Source organism: Bubalus bubalis, chromosome 22, assembly GCF_019923935.1.
Source record: "Bubalus bubalis isolate 160015118507 breed Murrah chromosome 22, NDDB_SH_1, whole genome shotgun sequence".
In the NCBI taxonomy this organism is placed as follows: Eukaryota; Metazoa; Chordata; class Mammalia; order Artiodactyla; family Bovidae; genus Bubalus; species Bubalus bubalis.
In genome coordinates this window covers 53,605,273-53,628,497 of record NC_059178.1, presented here as the reverse complement: position 1 = coordinate 53,628,497, position 23,225 = coordinate 53,605,273, and the positions used below count along the sequence as shown (strand labels likewise).

General features: G+C 38.5%; 1 protein-coding gene across 4 annotated transcripts in view; it reads right to left on the bottom strand.

The window, feature by feature from the left end:
• The window catches only part of CCDC102B (coiled-coil domain containing 102B), a 271,385-nt gene that overhangs the window by 181,434 nt on the left and 66,726 nt on the right, over positions 1-23,225 (bottom strand). For all 4 annotated transcript variants that reach the window (XM_044934449.2, XM_044934448.2, XM_025273735.3 and 1 more), the window contains exon 5: positions 12,552-12,668. In XM_044934449.2, coding sequence (XP_044790384.2) covers positions 12,552-12,668 — 117 coding nt within the window. The remainder of the gene's footprint in view (positions 1-12,551; positions 12,669-23,225) is intronic.

Genomic DNA, 23,225 nt, shown 5'->3' with positions numbered 1-23,225 from the left:
TATTCGGTTTTATATTTATCAGTTTTCTGTAACTCCAGGACAAGTGACAGATTTCATCTTGGATAATTGGACTATTTAGACTTATATTTGTCTAAATGACCAGAATGCATATCCATGTGTGACAGTTTGATTTTCACCTTTCCAAGAATATTATTTTTCTCTGATGGTTTACTCATATCACATATCTTTTTATAGATTCTGGTTCCTGAGTTTCATCAATAAGAACTCAGAATGTGCCAGAATGCTTAAATCCATAACACTAACAGGCTTCTAAATTAACCTGCTTGCAAACGTCAATATCCTCTTTCAAAATTATATAATCATTTCTGATACATTCATCATATTCTCAGTAATCTAGGTTTCTTTGCTAGAACATGTAAAGTCAATAAGAGGTATGTGATACAAGTGATTTAAATGAATTCAAATCAATACCTATTGTGGCAATCTCAGAAAATTAAATTATGATGGCACCAGATTTCTAATTATATGACACCCTTCTCATTAAAGAAGATTCCATTTAAGTATGTCAGTAAATAAAGTCTCAGGTATTTCTTCATCTAAAATTCCTAACTAGCCCAACTACCCCACCATCACGCACATCGACTTTGTAGCTCCCCTAGAGTTGAACATATGCAATGAACTGTATGATTTTTTGATGAATGCTGTTTTCTCCCATTGAAGGCAGTTCTCTGAGGTCAGGCTCATTTATACTTTGGACACCACTGAATTACTATTAACAGATCCTAGCACAGCATGCGGTAAGTCGCTTTAGACCTGTCTGACTCTTTGTGATCCTAAGGACTGTAGCCCACCAGGGTCCTCTGTCCATGGCATTCTCCAGCAAGAATACTGGAGTGGGTTGCTATTTTCCTCCTCTAGGGGAACTTCCTCACCCAGGAATTGAACCAGTGTCTTCTGCCTTAGCAGAAAGATTCTTTACCACTAGCGCCACCTGGGAAGCACAGTGAAAGTGAAAGTCACTCAGTCATGTCTGACTCTTGGCGAACCCTTGGACTATGCAGTCCATGGAATTCTCCAGGCCAGAATAATGGAATGGGTAGCTGTTCCCTTCTCCAGGGGATCTTCCCAACCCAGGGATCAAACCCAGGTCTCCCACATTGCAGGCAGATTCTTTACCAGCTGAGCCACAAGGGAAGCCCAGGAATACTGGAGTGGGTAGCCTATCCCTTCTCCAGTGGATATTCCTGACCCAGGAATCAAACACATGTCTCCTGCATTCTTTACCAACTGAGCCAGGGAAGCACAGGAGGACCATACATTATTTCCAGAATTAAAAATTGAATTTATAATTTAAGAAAACGCCTTGAAAACATTTTCTCTTTTAAAACAGAGAATAAAACACTTTCTACCCTCTGTGTTCCCCTACCCCCACCTTACCTTAAAAAAAATTTGGGAATGAATTGCTCCTAATTAGACTATGTTCCTCTCCTAGTAATCAAATTATTTGCACAAACAACATAACATATAGTTGAGTAAGAAGAAAAGGAGGAATTTTTTATCTACTGTCAAAAGCCTCTTGATGAAAGTGAAAGAGGAGAGTGAAAAAGTTGGCTTAAAGCTCAACATTCAGAAAACAAAGATCATGGCATCTGGTCCCATCACTTCATGGGAAATAGATGAGGAAACAGTGGAAACAGTGTCAGACTTTATTTTTGGGGGCTCCAAAATCACTGCAGATGGTGACTGCAGCCATGAAATTAAAAGATGCTTACTCCTTGGAAGGAAAGTTATGACCAACCTAGATAGAATATTCAAAAGCAGAGACATTCCTTTGCCAACAAAGGTCCGTCTAGTCAAGGCTATGGTTTTTCCAGTGGTCATGTATGGATCTGAAAATTGGACTGTGAAGAAGGCTGAGCGCCGAAGAATTGATGCTTTTGAACTGTGGTGTTGGAGAAGACTCTTGAGAGTCCCTTGGACTGCAAGGAGATCCAACCAGTCCATTCTAAAGGAGATCGGTCCTGGGTGTTCTTTGGAAGGAATGATGCTAAAGCTGAAACTCCAGTATTTTGGCCACCTCATGCAAAGAGTTGACTCATTGGAAAAGACCCTGATGCTGGGAGGGATTGGGGGCAGGAGGAGAAGGGGACGACAGAGGATGAGATGGCTGGATGGCATCACCGTCTTGATGGACGTGAGTTTGAGTGAACTCCGGGAGTTGGTGATGGACAGGGAGGCCTGGCGTGCTGCAATTCATGGGGTCGCAAAGAGTCAGACACGACTGAGTGACTGAACTGAACTGAACTGAATATCCCAATATGTTAAAAAACAAAACCCAACTCTTCAATATATTCTCCTACTCAACAAAAATGCTCTAAATTTTTTTACAAGTCAAATTATGCAGTTAGACATGAGCAAAAGAGGGTGGTCTAACAGAAAAAGATTCAAGATAATCTCTAAACCCCACCCCAGACACCCTGCAAGTGGCCCAGGAGAGTTCATGGATAGGCTATTAATACAAAATAACCACAGATTTTTCCAACTCCAGGGTCCCTAGGCACACAGTGGATACAAACTAACCACAGGGGCTTCTCCAACTTGGGCACATTACACCTTGATGCACAGCTGTGTCCTCAAGTGACCTTAGGCAGCCTGGAGCCTATAAAAGGCTCATAAATATTCTATACATACATACATCTAATTAGAACAGGCTGAATTATGGGAAAGACATGAGCAATAGAGCCTGTTGCTTTGCAACTTGCAACAATCAATCAAAACTGTCATTCCATGCCCACCTAGATGAATATGTAAAAGCCTTGTCTTGAAAACCATGTATCTCATCATTCCATTGCCAGTCCCTCTCCTGGTTTGACTCACTTCTTCCTTGAGGTGTTCTTCTGTTCTTTCCTCAATAAACTAGTTTTTGCCACTGTAAGACTTCAGATTCTTCTTTGCATCCCTTACTAAGAACAGAGGCCCATGAGGAAGGATCCTCTTCGACCCTCCCTATTGTGTAACAGTCAGAACATTTCTTTGTATTACATTTATTTGCTGGCAATACTGCAGTCTTTAGCTGTCTCACCTGCTACTCCCTTTACCACTCACAGTCCTTACCTCTACCTTTCGTCTTTACATAACTTCGATGCTATTCGTCCTTCACATCTCATCCTCAACACCTTTTCTATGAGCTCACACAGATCACTATTTTCCACCCATCTAAGTACCTAACACACTGGGTTTAACTGTCTGGGTTGGTTGGTTTGCTCCCCAAGGTGGCAACCACTCTATTGAAACCCCGGTGCTTAATTCTAATACCAAGCATACTGGAAATTGTTGATAAATATTTGCTGAATAAATGACTGAATTAGACAATGAGCGGATGAGCATATAAACTACTATTTCATTGCCTGGCTTTGTTTTTCATTTCACTGTCATTTTGAGAATCCAGTTGGTACGCACACATGGAGAAAATTTGCCTTAAACCCCAACAATGACACAATTGCTGAACATGAAAAAATCTTATGTTGCAAAATGTTTATGTTTTATCCTGCATATGCAAAATAAAGAAGACTACTTATATAATCACAAGTTAAATTTAACATGTTGCCCATCTGGGCCTTTTTGTCTTAATAAGCAGCATTTTAAAAGTAAATAAATATAGACATTCTGAAAAAGAGAAAAATGAATATATTTGGTTCCTTCAGCTTATATCATACTGCATTCAGTTAGGAGGAGGAAGAAAAAGAAATCATTTAAAGAGCATTGGTGGGAGGGAGGCTCTAGAGAGAAGGGATATGTGTATTCTTACGGTTGATTCATGTTGTACGGTGGAAACTAACACAGCACTGTAAAGCAATTATCCTCCAATTACAAATAAATTAAAAAATAAAGAGCATATTCTCATATGATGTGAAAAGATTTTAATACGAATGAAGCATCAGAGAAAATGTGTCAAAGGCGTGGGGAGGGGGATACATCCAGTGCCACTGTGGGTAATTCACTAATGTCAGAAAGGGACCCTGTGAAATGAAGGACTATGTGGTAACTTTTAGGTTCTTTCCAGTTCCAGACTCTCATGGTGTTTGTCCATATGATCACTTGAGATTTGCCTAAGTGTCAATGTGTGAAAAGATATAATTCAAAACACTTAGTGATTCAAGAATAGGAAAGGATTCTACTCCTTTGGAAGGTATACAGACTAATTTTGGAGCCAGATTATTCACATTAAAAGATGCAATACCCCCAGCAAACATGTATTGGCGACCTATTTGGCACCAGAATCTGTGGTCACTGCAGTCCCACCACGCTCCTCTGTCCATGGGATTTTCCAGGCAAGAGTACTGGAGTGGGGTGCCATTTCCTTCTCCAGAGGATCTTCCCGACCCAGGGATCGAACCCAGGTCTCCTGCATTGTAAGCAAGACACTTCACCGTCTGAGCCACCAGGGAAGTCCTTACTGTAAGACAGTGCCCTTAAATTCCAAAAAGTTTACAGCTGAGGAGAGGAAGAACACATGCATATTATAGAAGTATCCTGAAGTCTTCTATGGGATACCACAGAATCATCTACAGTGTTACTAATGCATAAAAATCTGATTGTCATTCCGATATAGGATCTACAAAATGAAATTTGAATAACAAGGGAGAAAACATGTATTCCTTACACACCTACTACATATATATAATATACAATGTTTAGTACTTCACATATATGGATGAATTAATCCTTTAGATGAGCTATTACCTAAACTCTCTTTTGCAGACAATCAAACAGACTCAGAAAGCCTACGTAGGGACTTCCCTTGTGGCTCATAGGTAAAGAATCTGCCTGCCAATGCAAGAGACATTCGTTTGATGCTTGGATCGAGAAGATCCCACATGCCATGGAACAACTGAACACGAGCACCACAACTACCGAGCCTGTGCTTTAGAGCTGGGAGCAGCAGCTACCGAGCCACGTGCTGCAACCACTGAAGCCCGTGTGCCCTGAGCCCATGCTCTGCAAGAGAAGCCACCGCATTGAGAAGCCTGTTCACTGCAACTAGAGAAAAGCCCTCGCAGCAACAAAGACCCAGGACAGCCAAATATAGATAAAAAAAAAAAAAAGTATTTTCTAAAAAAAGAAGAAGAAAACCTATGTAGTTGTTAGGAAGCCAGATGGCAAGAAAGTGCCAAGGTAAGAATTTGGACTCAGGTCTCTGGGACCCCAAAAATGGAAATAAAGATGCCTATTTTCAGAGGAGTATATAGAAAGGGTGGAACTTGTCATACATACTGAGAGAAGACTGGAAGTTTTTAACTGTATTTTTGAGATAATTGTACATTCTTAAGCAGTTGTAAGAGATGATCAAAATAAATCCCAAGTGCCCTATATACGGTTTGGCCCAGTGTTAACATCTTACAACTCAATAGTTGTAACAATGTAATAACCAGATGTCAACAATAATATAGTCAAAATAGGGGCCATTTTCATCAGAAGGATGTATCATGTTGCCTCTTTATGGCCACACACACTCCCCTCCAATCCCTCCTTCATCCCCTGAAACCACTAATCTGCTCTCTGTTTCGAAAAATTTGTAATTTCAGTACTGTAATACAAATGGAATTATGGGCTTATGTTATCTTCTAAGATTTTTCACTCAAAATGCTTTTCCAAAGATGCATCCAGATTGCTGTACAGATAAAAAATTCATTCCATTTAACTGCTGAGCTGTATCCCAAGGTATGGTTGTAAAGGCTTATTGTTTCCTCACTGAAGGTATTGTTTTTGTATCCAAGTTTTGGCATTTACAAACAAAACTACTTTAAAGATCCATGTGTAAGTGTGGATATCCGTTTGCAGGTATACATTCTCATTTCTCTGAGAGAAATACCCAGGAGTGCAACTTCTTGGTCATACGAGAGTTGTCATTTGGGAACCCACCAGACTGTTCTCCTATGTGAGCATATGATGTGCTCTTCCTGCAGAAAGGTGCATGTTCTCCTATGTGATCATATGATGTGCACTTCCTGCAGAAAGGTGCATGTTCTCCTATGTGATCATATGACGTGCATTTCCTGCAGAAAGGTGCATGTTCTCCTATGTGATCATATGACGTGCATTTCCTGCAGAAAGGTGCATGTTCTCCTATGTGATCATATGATGTGCACTTCCTGAAGAAAGGTGCATGGCCAGTAGCTCTGCATTCTCACCAGCATTGCTGCTGTTACTAATTTCTGTTTTAGCCATTCTGATAAGCATGTAGTTACAAGCGCACTGTGGTTTTAATTTGCATTCCCTTGATGGCTCATGTATTGACATCTTTTCATGTGCTTACTTACTGGAGACAATTTGTCTTAGTTTTCTTTCATCTGAAAGTGTCCTAAAGGACACGTTGACTGGATATAGTACTTTGAGTTGACAATTCTTTTAGAATTTGGACAAGTGTGTGCTACTTTTTTCTGGCCTCCATGGTTTCTGATGCAATCTTCACCGTCATTTGGATTATTTCTTCCCATAGCTCAGGTGTAATTTCCTTCCTGTTGTCAAGATTATTTTTTCTCAATTATCCACATGTTGACTAATGTGTCTTGATGTGGACCTACTTGAGGTTATACTGATCGGGGTTTGCTAAGCATCTTGACTGCAGATTTGATCCTTTTCCTATATTTGGAAAATTTTCACTCTATTTCTTTGAGTAATATTTTTCAGCCCACATAATTTCTCCTCTCACATTGGCCTCCAAAGGCTTAAGTGTTTGATATTTGTTAGCATCCCACAGGCCCCCTACCACAATCCTTGTTAGCAAAGGCTTTTTCTCTTCCAGACTGTTTCAGACTGGATCCTTTCCCCTCTCCCTTCCATTCATAATTTTCTTTAAAATTGTAGTTACTATGCTTTTCCCTTCTAACCTTTCCATTTGTTTCTTATTTGTAGTTTCTATTTCTCTGGTGGGGCCAGTGGTAAAGAAATCACCATCAATGCAGGAGACATAAGAGACTAGGGTTCAATCCCTGGACTGGGAAGATTCCCTGGAGCAGGGCATGGCAACTCATTTCAGTATTCTTGCCTGCAGAATCCCATGGATGGAGGAGCCTTGTGGGCTACAGTCCATGGGGTTGCAAAGAGTCAGACATGACTGAGTGGCTAAGCACAAGTGGCTAGGCATGGCTACTTTTTCTATTTGTTTCAAGCATGGTTACTATTGCTGATTAAGGCGTTTTTATGATGGCCACTTTAAAATCCTTGCCAAGGAATGCAAACATCTCTGTCTTTGCAGAATCAGCATTTCTTGCTTGCCTTTTTCATTCACTCTGAGATATTTTGGTTCTTGATATGATGAGTAATATTCAGTTGTGTTCTGAACATATTCAGTATTATCTTATGAGACTCTATTTTATCTAAACATAGGTGGGTTCCTCAGACACACCATTCTGAAAGGTAAAGAGGCAGCACTAACTCATTACTTCCAGATGAAGGTACAAGTCCAGGTTCCCCACAAATCCCCACTGATACCTGGGTGGGGATGCCCCCTGCTGGAGGGGGATGGGAGTCCCTGCCTCCACTAGACCTCGTTAGCTGGGAGAGGGTGGAGGTGAAATACAGGCTCCCCACCTGATTTTCACTGACACCAAGGAAAAAGTCTGGAGGTCTCATTATTGCCCAATGGGGATGAGACCCTGGCTCCAACTGAGTCTTCAATGCCACCACTTCAGAAGAAAGGACTGAGCAACTTTCTACTGCCTTGCAAGAGTGGAAGTGTAGGCTCCCCGGTCAGCTTTATTAATGGGAGTTGAGGTGGAACACCACTGTTCTCTGTAGTTATTTGATGGGTTAGAACATTTCTCGTCTACAAGTTTCCTGTCTTGCTAAGCTGGCCATTCCCTGGTCCTTTGATTAGAGCAAACGGATTTCAGTTGTGTTTTGTTTTCATCTGGTTCTATTGTTATTTCCAGGTTTCTGGCCTCTTCAGCACCAATTCTGGGATATATGCAGGGAAAAGAAAACCAGGCAACTGACCTCATGTCATTTCTTAGGTTCCCAGGTACCTGGCGGAAGGCCACTTGTCTTCAACTGGGCGAGTCCTTTATGTTTGCTTTACATATAGTGTTCAGAGTTTCTATGTGAGTTACTGAGTTAGTAGGGAAAAGTATGGGAAGACACCCTGGAGTGGGAAATGCCAACCCATTCCAGTGTCCTTGCTGGGAAATTCCATGGACAGAGGAGCCTGGCAGGTTACAGTTCCTGGGGTCACAAAAGAGTTGGACACAACTGAGCGACTAAACTACAACAACTAAGGGAAAAGCATATCGACTTAATCTTTCTGAAATGAAACAGGAATAAGATATAAATGTGTGAGTAGGTGAGAAGAAAAAACAACAAACCACAGAAAAGAAATACGAAATCAAAACTCCTGAAAATTTGAAACTGAATTGTAAGTGATACATTTTTTTTGAATAATACAAGATAAACTAATTATTTTCTCTTGGAAAATAACCCAAAACTTTGGCCTAAAAAATGTAATGCGAGTGTTTCCTGATTATGAGTTTGCTTTGGAGCAAGAGCTAGGTTGTAGAAAGAAGTAATGATTTCTTCACTAGGAATGCCAGTCCATGTCCATTCTAAATAAACTCTCCTTTCTAGTTCAAGGGGTCTTGATCTTAAATGTGGAAAAAAGATGAAATGCATTGGTTATGCATATGCATATATGCATGGTGATGTTAGTCTCTCAGTCATGTCCTACTCGTTGTGACCCCATGGACGGTAGCCCACGAGGCTCCTCTGTCCATGGAACTCTTCAGGCAAGAACACTGGAGTGGGTAGCCACTCCTTTCTCCAGGGGATCTCATTGATCCAGGGATTGAACCCAGGTCTCCTGCGCTGCAGGCAGATTCCTTACTGTGTGAGCCACCAGAGAAGCCCCATTAACACATCCATACATGCACATGTTAACATTTATTTATCAAATGACTCCATGCTTAGAGAATTCACCTCATCACACACTGACCAGAAGAGTCAATGTTTTAAATACTGTGGAGCCTTTTTTTAAATCAGGGCTGCATTTTAAATTTCTTTGACCAATCCAATTTCTAAGATCGTCATCAAACTACTTCTGAAAGAGGCTGGGCAGATTGAAAGACAAGCAAAACGCACTCCTCAAAGAGTTGGACACGACTGAATGACTGAACAACAGCAATCTCTGACTCAATGGGCATGAGTTTGAGCAAACTCAGGGAGATAGTGATGGACAGGGAAGCCTGGTGTGCTGCAGTTAATGGGGTCGCAAAGACTCAGACACAACTCAGTGACTAAACAATAGGTGAAAACAATATTGTTATCAAATTGGTGGGTATTAGCAACAAACAGTTTCAAAAAAGGTGTCCATGATACGTAAGAATCATCAATGGTTAGAAAATCATGATGTCTGATATGAAAACACTATTTTTTAATTCCAGAAATTAAAATCAATCACATTTCCAGAGTCATTGCTTTAGTAAATCCACAAGAAGAGGAGAAACCAAGGTAGCAATGTCAGTTACGAGCTGCTGAAAACACATGGCTTCAGGATTTAACTCAGAGCTGGTAACCTTTGCTAACTAAGCTCCTAACCTGCTGAAAATCTGACCTGAGTGTGCGTTCCAGAGAAATTGGAACTAAAGGAGAACAGAGGTAAAAGATGATCTCAATAACATTTGAAGTTATCTTTGTAACCTTGAGCAAAGTTAAGTTCTCTAGGATGCTTTCCATTAAAAGTAGCTAAGAATACACAGAACCTAAAAGTGTTAAAATATAAAATAAGATTTTATATTTCAACAACCCAGCAGTATATATTGATGTATACAGTAAGTTCTCAGCAAATGGTAGCTATTACAATAAACATTATACCAATAAAAATGAGCAAACAACTAGAAGTGTATATTTAGTTCAATAAAATACAAATTAAAATGATCTTTTTGGCCTATCAACTAGGGAAGTATTAAAAAACAATAATATATATTGTTGGCTATACAGCGAACATGCTTATACATTGCAGGTGAATACAAATATAAATTGATATAATTTTCTAATGGACAATTTGGCAGTGTGTATAAAATACTGAAAAAAATAAACATTCTTTTGAAAAAGTCTATTTCTAGGAATTTAACCTAAGCCATTTTTTGAATGTCTAAAGATGTATCTGCCCATGCATATTTACTGCAGTGTTGATTACATGTGAAAGTGAAAGTGTCAGGCTCTCAGTCGTGTCTCACTCTGTGAGACCCCATGGACCATAGCCAGGTCCATAGACAGACCCCATGGACCACAGACAGCCTCCTCTGTCCACAGAATTATCCAGGCAAGAATACTGGAGTGGGTAGCCGTTCCCTTCTCCAGGGGATCTTCCCAACCCAGCGACTAAACTCAGGTCTCCCACATTGCAGGCAGATTTATATATCTAATAATAAAAGTAAGCAGATTAAAAAAAATAGATTATATTAAATTACAGTATAATCACCCAATGACTTTTATGCAAACATAAAAAGTCATGATATGATCTTAAGACCTAAATATAACCAGTGTAAAAAGTGAAACAATGCAATGGTTATGTCTTCTTTTCAAAAAAAAATCATAGCTTCTATTCTGGTTTAAAATTCAAATGAGCACATATACCCACCTACACAACACACACACAGGGGCTCACTGTTTCTCTAAGAATTTCTCCCAATATTTGTTTTCTTTTGAACAAAGTCTCCTTTCTTCAGTTTAATTCAACTGAATATAGCATTCAAGTGCACACAGCCAAAGACATAGCCAATTCATGTCTACATTAGCTTTCAGCATTAAGAGCTTCACTAAGAATTTCAAAATAGCAAAATTATGTCTCAGAGTGCTTGAATGTCTTGTGGAAAAGTGTATTTAGGTGGGCAAACTGTATAGAATTTAAGATACATAATTGAGCTCTATGGAGGTGAAATGGTTTCCTCAAATGAGTCTCGGAACTTTCTATTACACCAAACTAAAAAAGTTGCGCATCAGAGATCCTGTATTGCTATGGTTCCCAAAATATCCTGAAAATGACGATCTAAGACAAAATTGCCAGCTTTTTAGGGGAGTAAGAACACCCATATGTGACTTCCATGCATTTGTCTCTAAGTCCTAAATAAGCCTGTATTCTATGTGCTGTTCAGTACCTCGTCAAAGATGCTTCTCAGATCTCAGGGCCAAGAAGTGGTATCTACCCTGATGGTTTGGTTCCTTTTAGAAAACAAAAGTTAAAAGAGCCATCATTTGTTTTTCCCTTTGACGTAATTGTTAGGAAGAGATGTTTTCAACAGGTCGGTCTTTCTCATCAGGGTGTCTCCATATGCCCTGCCTCACCCAACACTCCTTATATGACTCAGAAGAGGTGACAAGGGAAAAACTAACCTCAGGCGGAGCTAACTACCTTGGCTAATTCCCAACAGTAAAGCACTCTGCCTCCAACACTCTTCCCCTGCAGTGTGTAAACTTTTGAAAAATCCTGTGTGGTAGCCAGTAATTCCTCTTACTTCCATTATTACAACCTGTAAACTGAGACTCAGAGGCTTAAGCAGTGGACCGGGATAAAGTAATCAGTAAGTGATGGAGCCATTTTTGCTCCAAAATCTATGCATTTTCCGTTGTCCTATATCACCTGATATAAAACACTGTGGTGTGAATTCAGTCTTGACAGAATTTTATAAGGGAGAAATCTTCTAATACAAATTACTTTCCTCCCAGTCTATTTTTCACTTGCTTAATTCCATTTCTTGAATTGTTCCTACACATTTGTATCTAAGACATCTTCCAGAATTACCTGTTACAAAATAAATAATTTATGATTTCCCAATTTTAATGCACTAACACAGTGTTCTATAAAGTAAAAACAATTTATTCTCCCCTCCTATCTCTAAGGATAATTCCTTCTTTATCAACAAGGCTAATAAAACAGAGTGTTTCATCTGAAAATTAACTTGTTGTTGTTGGTATGGGAGTGGAATATAGAGATTTCTCCTGTTTTACTTGGTATATCTAAGAAATGGATTAACTATAACCAAAATGACATTGTTCTGCCTACAGCTAGTTGCCAAAGGCCACGTGAAATTCAACCAGGAACTACATGCAACAAAACTTGTATGTCATTATTCCAGATAATATCTTAACATATCAGATCCCAGGCAGCTAATCAAAAGTTTAATAAGTGTTTATTTATAGTAAAATGTATCAGCTATAGGGTGCTTTTTTCAGTCAAATAATGTCTTTGTAACATTCAGGTAATTAAGACATAGTGTTGGACCAATATAATTTCACAGTATTTTAAATCACATTTTAAATCACCAGACTTTCTTGGTGGTCCAGTGGTTAAGACTCTGTGATTCCACTGCAGAGGGCATGGGTTCGATCCCTGGACAGTGAACTTAAGATCCCGTATGCCTTGCATTGTGGCCAAATAAATAAGTAAATCACATGTGAACTGATGTATTATTTTTTATTTTCAGCAGCATTCTTTTTCATAAAATAACCAAAGACTCCCCAGTTTTACTTCTTAGGACACCATATTATTTAATAACCTTCAGATATGCTTTAGTACACTACTCTATCCAAAATCTTACCTCTGCTCTTAACTCATAGAGCACTCTGTCATTGCTGTTTTGAGATTTTGATTCTTTCCTTATAAGTCCTGATACTTCTTCCATTTCATTTTTATGTTGACCATGAAGAATTTCAAACTGCAAAAAGAAAAATTCATAATCACAAATTACAAAGGCTGGTTCCAGGATTATTCATATTAGTCTTTCATTTTGCTTTCAGTTTTTGTGTGTGTGTGTGTGGAATCTGATAGGTTTTGTTGTTGCTATTATAGGTTTTGCAGTTGAACTGTGTACTTCTTTACACTTGCAGCTGAAAAATTCTGTGTTGTTGGAAAAGTAAATCAGCTAATCTTCATTAATCTAAATCCACCACTTGAAAATTAGACAAATCTTCATTACTTCCACAGATTCTTAATAATTGACCAACTGGATTCTAACCTAATCCAATTAATTCTGATCTTTCAGTGTTGAATATCAGTACCATAGTATTCTTTGTAATCCTACTTATGTATATTTGCTATGAAATATAAATAGTGCATAGATCGTAGCAGAGATAAATTTGGGCACTGGAAACAATACATCTATATGACACTCAAGTTTGTAAGACATATGTAGAACATCTATAGAAGATGCCAATTAATTGCCATAGAAAAGTATGGCAGGAAAATGACATAAACACACTCTGGTACATGCAGACAATGGAATATTGTTCAACACTAAAAAGAAATGAGCTGTCAGACAAATGAAGAGCATGGAGGAAATTTAATGCATATTACTAAGTGGAAGAAGTCTCTCTGAAAAGGCTACATACTGTATGATTCCATCTTTATGACATTCTAGAAAAGGCAAAACTATGGAGACAGTAAAAAGGTCAGTGGTTTCCAGGGACTGGAGGAGGAAGGGATGAATCCTTGGAGCATAGAGGATTTTTAGGGCAGAGAAATTATTCTGTATGATAAACTCGAATGATGGATACATGTTGTTACAATAGTGGAGGTCACTCAGTTTTGTCCAACTCTGAATCCCGTGGACTGTAGCCCACCAGGCTCCTCTGAATCAACTCTGAATCAACTCTGAATCCCGTGGACTGTAGCCCACCAGGCTCCTCTGTCCATGGGATTCTCCAGGCAAGAATACTAGAGTGGGCTGCCATTCCTTTTCCAGGGGATCTTCCTGACCCAGGGATGGAACCTGGGTCTCCTGCATCGCAGGAAGATTCTTTAACATCTGATCCATGAGAGAAGCCCATATAGTTATACATGTATAACATGTTGATATATATTTGTCTAAACCAATAGAATGTATAACACCAAATGAACCTTAAAGTAATTTGGGTGACTGTATGTCAATAAATGAATAAATGGGGTGAAGGATTTTGATAATGGGGGAAGCCACATATGAATGTGGGGTGGGAATTATATGTAAGTAAGTGTAAGTGAAAGTCACTCAGTCGTGACCCACTTTGCAACCCTATGGACCATGGTCTACACAGCCCATGAAATTCTCCAGGCCGGAATACTGGAGTGGGCAGCCTTTCCCTTCTCCAGGGGGTCTTCCCAACCCAGGGACAGAAACCAGGTGTCCCCATTGCAGGTGGATTCTTTACCAGCTGAGCCACAAGGAAAGCCCAAGAATGCTGGAGTGGGCAGCCTTTCCCTTCTCCAGCGAATCTTCCTGACCTAGGAATCAAACTGAGGTCTCCTGCATTGCAGGTGGATTCTTTACCAACTGAGCTATCAGGCAACACCACATTCCATTCAATCTTTCTGTGAACCTACAACTACTGGAAAAAAAAATTGTCTATAAAAAGAAACATAAGAATGAGAAAAATCCTAGAAATGCAAACAATGATTTTTCCCTATAGCTGTTCTTAGAAGTTTTCAGCAGAATCATAACATTTGATATACATTTAATATATGGATATATGCACATGTGCTTTTTGTTTTGTTAACATGTTTTCTTCATACTATGTAGGTAAATGTTTCCAGAATTAAAATTACATAATTGGCATACTACCAGACAATAAATCAGAATATAAAACCATCATTATATCACTTATGTAAAATTTTTAAATAATGTTACTCATGTTATTATTGTTAATAATAGTATTGTGTGCTTAGTCACTCAGTCATGTCCAACTCTTTGTGACCCCATGGACTGCAGCTCACCAGGCTCCTCTGTCCATGGAATTCTCCAGGCAAGGATACTGGAGAGGGTTGCCATTTCCCACTCCAAATAGTAATATTAAGCATATACTAATCTCAAGAAACCAGGCTTGATATATAGTTCCTTACTTAATGCTGACAGTAATCCTTTGTGTTAGGTCTGATTATTACCCCTAAAAGAAAAATAAACCATATTTTTACTAGGCTTAAGTAACATTCCCAAATTCACAAAGCTAATAACTGGGGGAAGAAAATTTGAGAACATTCCTGCCAAATTCATTACCTGAGTTATTAATCATAAACCAATGCTCCATCTATAATTATAAAACTTAGTGTCTTAATAATGTTCTGAAAAGCAATAAGCTTATAGAAATAGATAGCAGAAGGAGCATAACAGAAGACACCAACACCCCAACATACTAGAAATGGACCACAGTGAAAGGAGGAGCTGATTTGCCAACTACACAAAGGCTCCACGTTCAGAGCTGGTAATGTGGAAAATACACCATGCGAGGCAGAAGTGAAACAGGACGCCATGCAACAAAGTCCAGTAAAAGGCTGTCTCCACACGTTTCCCTCCACTTTCATGTCGGTTAAATAGACAGCGTGGCATTAATCTCTGGCCAAAATAAAATAAAAGTCACTTTTCTAATAAAAGAATAACAAATTGCAACCAACAGGTTTGGGACTGTGTTCACCAGAGTAAAATTTAACTCATGCTGGTAATTGAGTGCCCCTTACTTCAATTCTGAGATCTTGGTCATTACTTCCCAGGGAACTAGATCAATAATCAGCCCTTCCATTGTCAACAGAACTTTCAGTAAACCCCTCAAAGGAGAGAAGAGGGAGGAAAACACATTTTCATACATGGCAGTAGAGGGAATCCACATCAATTACCTAAAATAATTCCATTTTCTTTTTTTCTTTTTTTTTAATTTTATTTTATTTTTAAACTTTACATAATTGTATTAGTTTTGCCAAATATCAAAATGAATCCACCACAGGTATACATGTCATTCATCATTGTGAGTGGAAAATCAAGGATCTCTGGACATAGGTAGAGCCTCAAGAGTATTAAAAAAATGTGACAAGGACTAAAGAATAGAATGTCTGATGGAAAAAACAAAACAGGAAAAATGATACAATTTGAGATATGAAAGAGAATGTTTTATTAAAATTGTAATCACTATCTTGAGTAAAAAATGAATACATAATTGTTTTTGTTGTTCAGTCCCTAAGTCATGTCCAACTCTTTGTAACCCCATGGACTGAAGAATGCCAGGCTCCTCTGTCCTTCAATATCTCCTGGAGTTTGCTCAGATTCATGTCCATTGAGTCAGTCATGCTATCTAACCATCTCATCCCCTGCCGCCCCCTTCTCCTCTTGTCCTCAGTCTCTCCCAGCATCAGGAAAGAATGCCTTTCCAATGAGTCAGCTCTTCGCATCAGGTGGTCAAAGCATTGGAGCTTCAGCTTCAGCATCAGTCCTTCCAGGGTTGATTTCCTTTAGGACTGACTGGTTTGATTTCCTTGCAGTTCAAAGGACTCTCAAGAGTCTTCTCCAGCACCACAATTAGAAAGCATCAATTTTTCAGTGCCCAGCCTTCTTTATGGTCCAATTCTTACACCCATACATGACTACCAGAAAAACCATAGCTTCGACTATACAGACTTTTGTTGACAAAGTAATGTCTCTGCTTTTTGATATGCTGTCTAGGTTTACATATTTATAAATATATATTACATTCATAAATTAAGGACAAAGCAATTTCAAATTTTAAAGAACAATAAAACAACATTTTTAGCACATGTTTAGTCATTCTTCCTTCAGATAAAATTTACTAGAATAGTTATAAGACAGAGTTAAATATTGGAGGGTACCCATTCCCTCGATGCCTTCAGTCCTTTGGACAGCTTATGCACACTCGTGGTATTGCACATATATCAGAACTCTAACAACCTCCAAATGTCTAGTTCCATCCTGAAGGTGCTCCCCTGAACTCCTGATCCACACACCCAACTTTCTACTTATCACTTCCATAGAATTCCAAAGCTTAACGTTTTGAAAAGACTAAGTACTTCTTCAAATGTTCCTCTGCTGTGCTGTGCTTAGTTGCTCAGTCATGTCCTACTCTGCGCGACCTCATGGACTGTAGCCCACCAGGCTCCTCTGTCCATGTGATTCGCCAGGCAAGAATACCGGAGTGGGTTGCCATGCCCTCCTCCAGGGGATCTTCCCAACCCAGGGATTGAACTCAGATCTCCTGCATAGCAAGTGGATTCTTTACCAGCTGAGCCTCCAGGGAAGGGCAAGAATACTGAAGTGGGTAGCCTATCCCTTCTCCAGGGGATCTTCCCAACCCAGGAATTGAACCAGGGTCTCCTGCATTCCAGGTGGATTCTTTACCAGCTGAGCCTCTGGGGAAGCCCTGTTCTTTGCCATCTCAGCAAATATCACTTCTATCCTTCCCTTTGATCAAGCCCAAAATATTTCACTTATGCTTAGTATTTTTTCTTTGATGTGCCATATTCAGACTAAAAATAAATCAACTGAACTTAGCCTTCACATAATTTAATAAATCAATTCACTTTCTAAGTTCACCACTACTGCCCCAGTCAACCACCATGATCTCGGTTATTTTAATAAGCTGCCGCACTCTCTGCTTCTCCTTGTGGATCTGTATTTTCTTTCTCAAAACAGCAGTCAAATAAAGCTTTTTATAAAGTAAGTCAAATTATGTAATTCCTGTATTCAAATCTTTCCTCAGGCTTCCCAATCCATTCAGAGTATAAATCAAAATCTTTATTAACCTCTTGGTTCTATAACCCTCAGTTCTGGTCTCTATTTATTCCAACCCCTGATTCTAAACCAGCCACTCTGACCTCATGTTTCCTACAGACTTCAGACAAGCAAGAACAAAAAAGAAAATAAAAACAATAAATAAAATATTATAGAGCTAAAGCAATTAAAATATAACAGAAAAAATGATTAGCATACTAAAGAAACAACTTTACTCCCTCCTATTAAAACAATGAGTTATTTTCTTTAACAGGTTCTTGCTGGGGGCAAATCACTGAATTCTTCCCAGCCTTGTTTCAAATAATGAAAACGCAAAGAGTGGAAAAGAAAACGGAATTCTAGTTTCCTTCCTACTGTAAAAGATTCTAGAGTCACGGAGTTCCCGAACCACACCTTGCTACATTAGAAATATCTTTGTAACATAGGTAAAGAAAAAAATGAGTTATTTTGATAATTTAAAAATATTTTTAACTCAAAACCACCTTAATTTTGCCACTTAGCTCTTCAACTTAAGGTTTAAATTAATGGTATGTGTTTCGTCTTTCAGTCTTGTCCGACTCTCTGCAGCTCCATGGACTGTAGCCCACCAGGCTCGTTCATGGAATTTTCCAGGCTAGAATACTGGAGTGGGTTGCTACGTCCTACTCCAGAGAACTTTCCAGACACAGGGATCGAACCCACGTCTCTTGTGTCTCCTCCATTGGCAGGTGGATTCTTTACCACTGGCACCACCTGGGAAACCTTTGGATTAATGGAGCTATAACTAAAAATCTCTATTTAGCAACTGAAAAGTTAAAAGTCATGGACAGGCAGATGCTAAAAGTTATTAATTCAGCAGAATTATGAGTGTCATCCACAAACGAAATATCACATTAGTTAAATTGGATATGACAGAAATAGGAGGTGTCTGATAAAGGGATGAGTCAGCAGCAGCAAACATTTTCCAAGTTTATGTCCTTTTATGTAAAATTCATTTAAGTGTAGTCTCTTGCTGCAATAGTTTTTTTTTGAAATTGCATCATAATATAATTCCAAAATTCCTCTTCAAAGTTCCTCTTTTCATACTGCAGTATTTGTGAAAGGTTAAATCAGGCAACTTATCATATCTCTGACTTCAGAAATATCTGCCATAATTTGCTTCTGGAAAATTAGCAACATTACATGTAAATGTTTACTTTAATACATTTAGATTAGCATAGAATGGAAAATCTGGGGAGGATGTCTAGAAAACAAAAATATTGTGTAACATAAATAAAAATATTTTCTTATTTAATTGGATAATATAGGAGAAGGAAAATGCATTCAATGTTCAGTTAATCACCAAACATCATGGTTTCTTTCACTTGTATATTTCTCAACTTTCCACATCTCTGCACATCCCCCACCAAGCTTAGGTCATCTGCTTATTTCTTTCTGGATTACGTGACAGACTCAGAACCGTTTTTTACACCCATGCCTTCCAATCTCTTCTTTACACTAAACTTTGAGTCATTTTTTATTATAATCATATTGACCTTGGTCAACACACTTCAGTGGCTCTTCCCATTGCCTTCATGTTGATACATAACATTTATAATTTGGCTTTGGGGATAAGTATTGACTATCAGCTAGTTCAGAATATATGACCAAGTGTTTAACAGTTAGGCAAGTGAGGATACCAGATTCTCATGAAAAGTGAGGAATGTAGGAAGGAGACTGCCCCAGCAGAAGGCCACGCAGGCACCTCCCTGGTGCTCCAGGGGTTATGACTTCACCTTCCAATGTAGAGCATACAGGTTCCATTCTGGACAGGCAGCTAAGATATTACATGCTCAAAGCCAAAAAAAAAAAAAAAAAACACAGAAGGAATATTGTGACAACCTGAATGAAGACTGAAAAAAATAAACGAGGAGAAGGCTTTCCAAATGCCACTGTCCCAGGGATAGCTAGCAACAAGGTTCAGCTCTTTCAAATAACTTGAATTAACCATAAGCATACAGAGAAGCCTCCAAAATTTCATCACTTATAGATTCAAAACTTAGTCAAATATTCTTTTAAGTAAAATTTACCTAATTCCCTCCCTCAGCCTGAAAAAATGGTAGTAAACAGACTAAAGGATGTGTAACTACCATTAACGCAAATTTTACTCTATCTTTCAAGTCAAAATAAAACACTGATTTTAGTGGTCTTTAAAACTGTTTTGCTCTCATGCTAAAGTATCCTTTACCTTTTTAAAGTGTGTCTTATGTCTGGCAAAACTAATACAATTATGTAAAGTTTAAAAATAAAATAAAATTAAAAAAAAGAAAAGAAAAAAAAATAAAGTGTGTCTTAAAATATTATATTTATTTAGAGTCAAAAAATAAAATTTCTGGTGAATTTTAACTATTGACATTTTAAGTAAAATGGTTGTATCATGCTTCACACTGCTGCTGCTGCTGCTAAGTCGCTTCAGTCGTGTCCAACCCTGTTGGACCCCATAGACAGCAGCCCACCAGGCTCCCATGTCCCTGGGATTCTCCAGGCAAGAACAATGGAGTGGGTTGCCATTCCCTTCTCCAATCATGAAAGCGAAAAGTGAAAGTGAAGTCTCTCAGTCATGTACAGCTCTTCGCGACCACATGGACTGTAGCCCACCAGGCTCCTCTGTCCATGGGATTTTCCAGGCAAGAGCACTGGAGTGGGGTGCCAGTTCCTTCTCCAATGCTTCAAGCAATGACATATAAAAACTACATAAATGTGATATTCACTCTCATTTGTTAAAAAAATTATATCATTAATTTTATTTCTTAAACTTTTATTTCTATTCCTTCTCTTTCATGTCATCACACTGTAACATATGTTTATACTTGAAAAGGTTTTTACTCTATAAGATGCAATAGAAATATGTACATAAAATATGTATGCATATATTACGATTGTAATGTTCCAAATATTAAAAAGTGTATCTTGGATTGAATTATTTTAAAGATTATTACAGGTACATGGTTTTGTAAAAATAAGACCAGATGGCACATATTGTGATATGTAATTGTTAAATATAAATTAATCCTTTACTGGCAATGCATCTTTTAATGAGATGGACACATTTTTCCAATTCATTTGTGTATCCATGGATGAAATTACTTATTGATAGAAATGAAATAAGAATTATCATCAGTTTTATTTATTCTTTTTTAAATATGAACCCTGAGAAAGTTGATCACACATCAGTTTGTTAGTGCTACGGGGACATCCAAAAACCACATGCTTCTTATAGGAAGAACACACTACCTAAGAGAACACTCTGAAACAATTACTTACATTAAACGTATTGATCCAACCAACCTTTAATAAGAAATATAGAGGACAGAGAAACATATTAAATAGCACCACAGGATGCAATCTCTAAACCCCAAAATAAAACTTTACAAGATAAGTGACTTGGCTTTTTAAGTCAATTATAAAAAGGAAAAAAGGAGAAAGAAATATAAAGAAAAACCTACATATTAAAACACACTTACAAAGACATATCCAATTAAAATGTCTGAGCTTCATTTGAGTTTTTATTCAAATGAGTCATCTGTGAAAATAAAATTGATGTTTATTTAAAAACTGGACATTTGAACACTGAGTATTTGATATTAGCAAAGTAATGTTAATTTCTTAGGTTTGAAAATGATATTGCTGTGTTTAACAAAAAAAGAGGCCTTATGTTTTGAGATATAAATGAAAGTGCTTCCAGATGGAATAATGCAATTGGGAATGGGGATGAAGATCATAGAGGTTTAAAAAAGTCCAGCCATGAGACATAATTACTAAATATAGTGTATGGGGTCCATTGGGGTTCTTTATAGCATTTTCTGTTTTTGTATATAGAACATGAAACTACAGAACATTAAAGTTTTTAGGGAGGCAAAAGCATGTTTTAGATTTTTAATTTTAGAAAACAGGATTTTTAAGGATTAGCATCGTTTAATTCTTAATTAAACATTGCCTGAAGCTGCACATAATTACCATAGTGTAAGACTAGAGGAAAACAACAGAATGGGAAAGACTAGAGATCTCTTCAAGAAAATTAGAGATACCAAGGGAACATTTCATGCAAAGATGGGCTCGATAAAGGACAGAAATGGTATGGACCTAACAGAAGCAGAAGCTATTAAGAAGAGATGGCAAGAATACACAGAAGAACTGTACATAAAAGATCTTCATGACCAAAATAATCACGATGGTGTGATCACTGACCTAGATCCACATCCTGGAATATGAAGTCAAGTAGGCCTTAGAAAGCATCACTACGAACAAAGCTAGTGGAGGTGATGGAATTCCAGTTGAGCTATTTCAAATCCTGAAAGATGATGCTGTGAAAGTGCTGCACTCAATATGCCAGCAAATTTGGAAAACTCAGCAGTGGCCACAGGACTGGAAAAGTTTTCATTCCAATCCCAAAGAAAGGCAATGCCAAAGAATGCTCAAACTACTGCAGAATTGCACTCATCTCACATTAGTAAAGTAATGCTCAAAATTCTCCAAGCCAGGCTTCAGCAATACCTGAGCCTTGAACTTCCAGATATTCAAGCTGATTTAAGAAAAGGCAGAGGAACCAGAGATCAAATTGCCAACATCCGCTGGATCATGGAAAAAGGAAGAGGGTTCCAGAAAAACAACTATTTCTGCTTTATTGACTATGCCAAAGTCTTTGACTGTGTGGATCACAAAAAACTGTGGAAAATTCTGAAAGAGATGGGAATACCAGACCACCTGACCTGCCTTTGAGAAACCTATATGCAGGTCAGGAAGCAACAGTTAGAACTGGACACGGAACAACAGACTGGTTCCAAATAGGAAAAGGAGTACATCAAGGCTGTATATTGTCACCCTGTTTATTTAACTTATATGCAGAGTACATCATGAGAAATGCTGGGCTGGAAGAAGCACAAGCTGGAATCAAGATTGCTGGGAGAAATATCAATAACCTCAGATATGCAGATGATACCACCCTTATGGCAGAAAGTGAAGAGGAACTAAAAAGCCTCTTGATGAACATGAAAGAGGAGAGTGAAAAAGTTGGCTTAAAGCTCAACATTCAGAAAACGAAGATCATGGCATCTGGTCCCATCATTTCATGGGAAATAGATGGGGAAACAGTGGAAACAGTGTCAGACTTGATTTTTTGGGCTCCAAAATCACTGCAGATGGTGACTTCAGCCATGAAATTAAAAGATGCTTACTCCTTGGAAGGAAAGTTATGACCATCCTAGATAGCATATTCAAAAGCAGAGACATTACTTTGCCAACAAAGGTTCGTCTAGTCAAGGCTATGGTTTTTCCAGTGGTCATGTATGGATGTGAGAGTTGGACTGTGAAGAAAGCTGAGCACCGAAGAATTGATGCTTTTGAACTGTGGTGATAGAGAAGACTCTTGACAGTCCCTTGGACTGCAAGGAGATCCAACCAGTCCATTCTGAAGGAGATCAGCCCTGGGATATCTTTGGAAGGAATGATGCTAAAGCTGAGACTCCAGTACTTTGGCCACCTCATGTGAAGAGTTGACTCATTGGAGAAGACTCTGATGCTGGGAGGGATTGGGGGCAGGAGGAGAAGGGGACGACAGAGGATGAGATGGCTGGATGGCATCACTGACTTGATGGACATGAGTTTGGGTGAATTCCAGGAGTTGGTGATGGACAGGGAAGCCTGGCATGCTGCGATTCATGGGGTTGCAAAGAGTCGGACATGACTGAGCGACTGAACTGAACTGAACTGAAG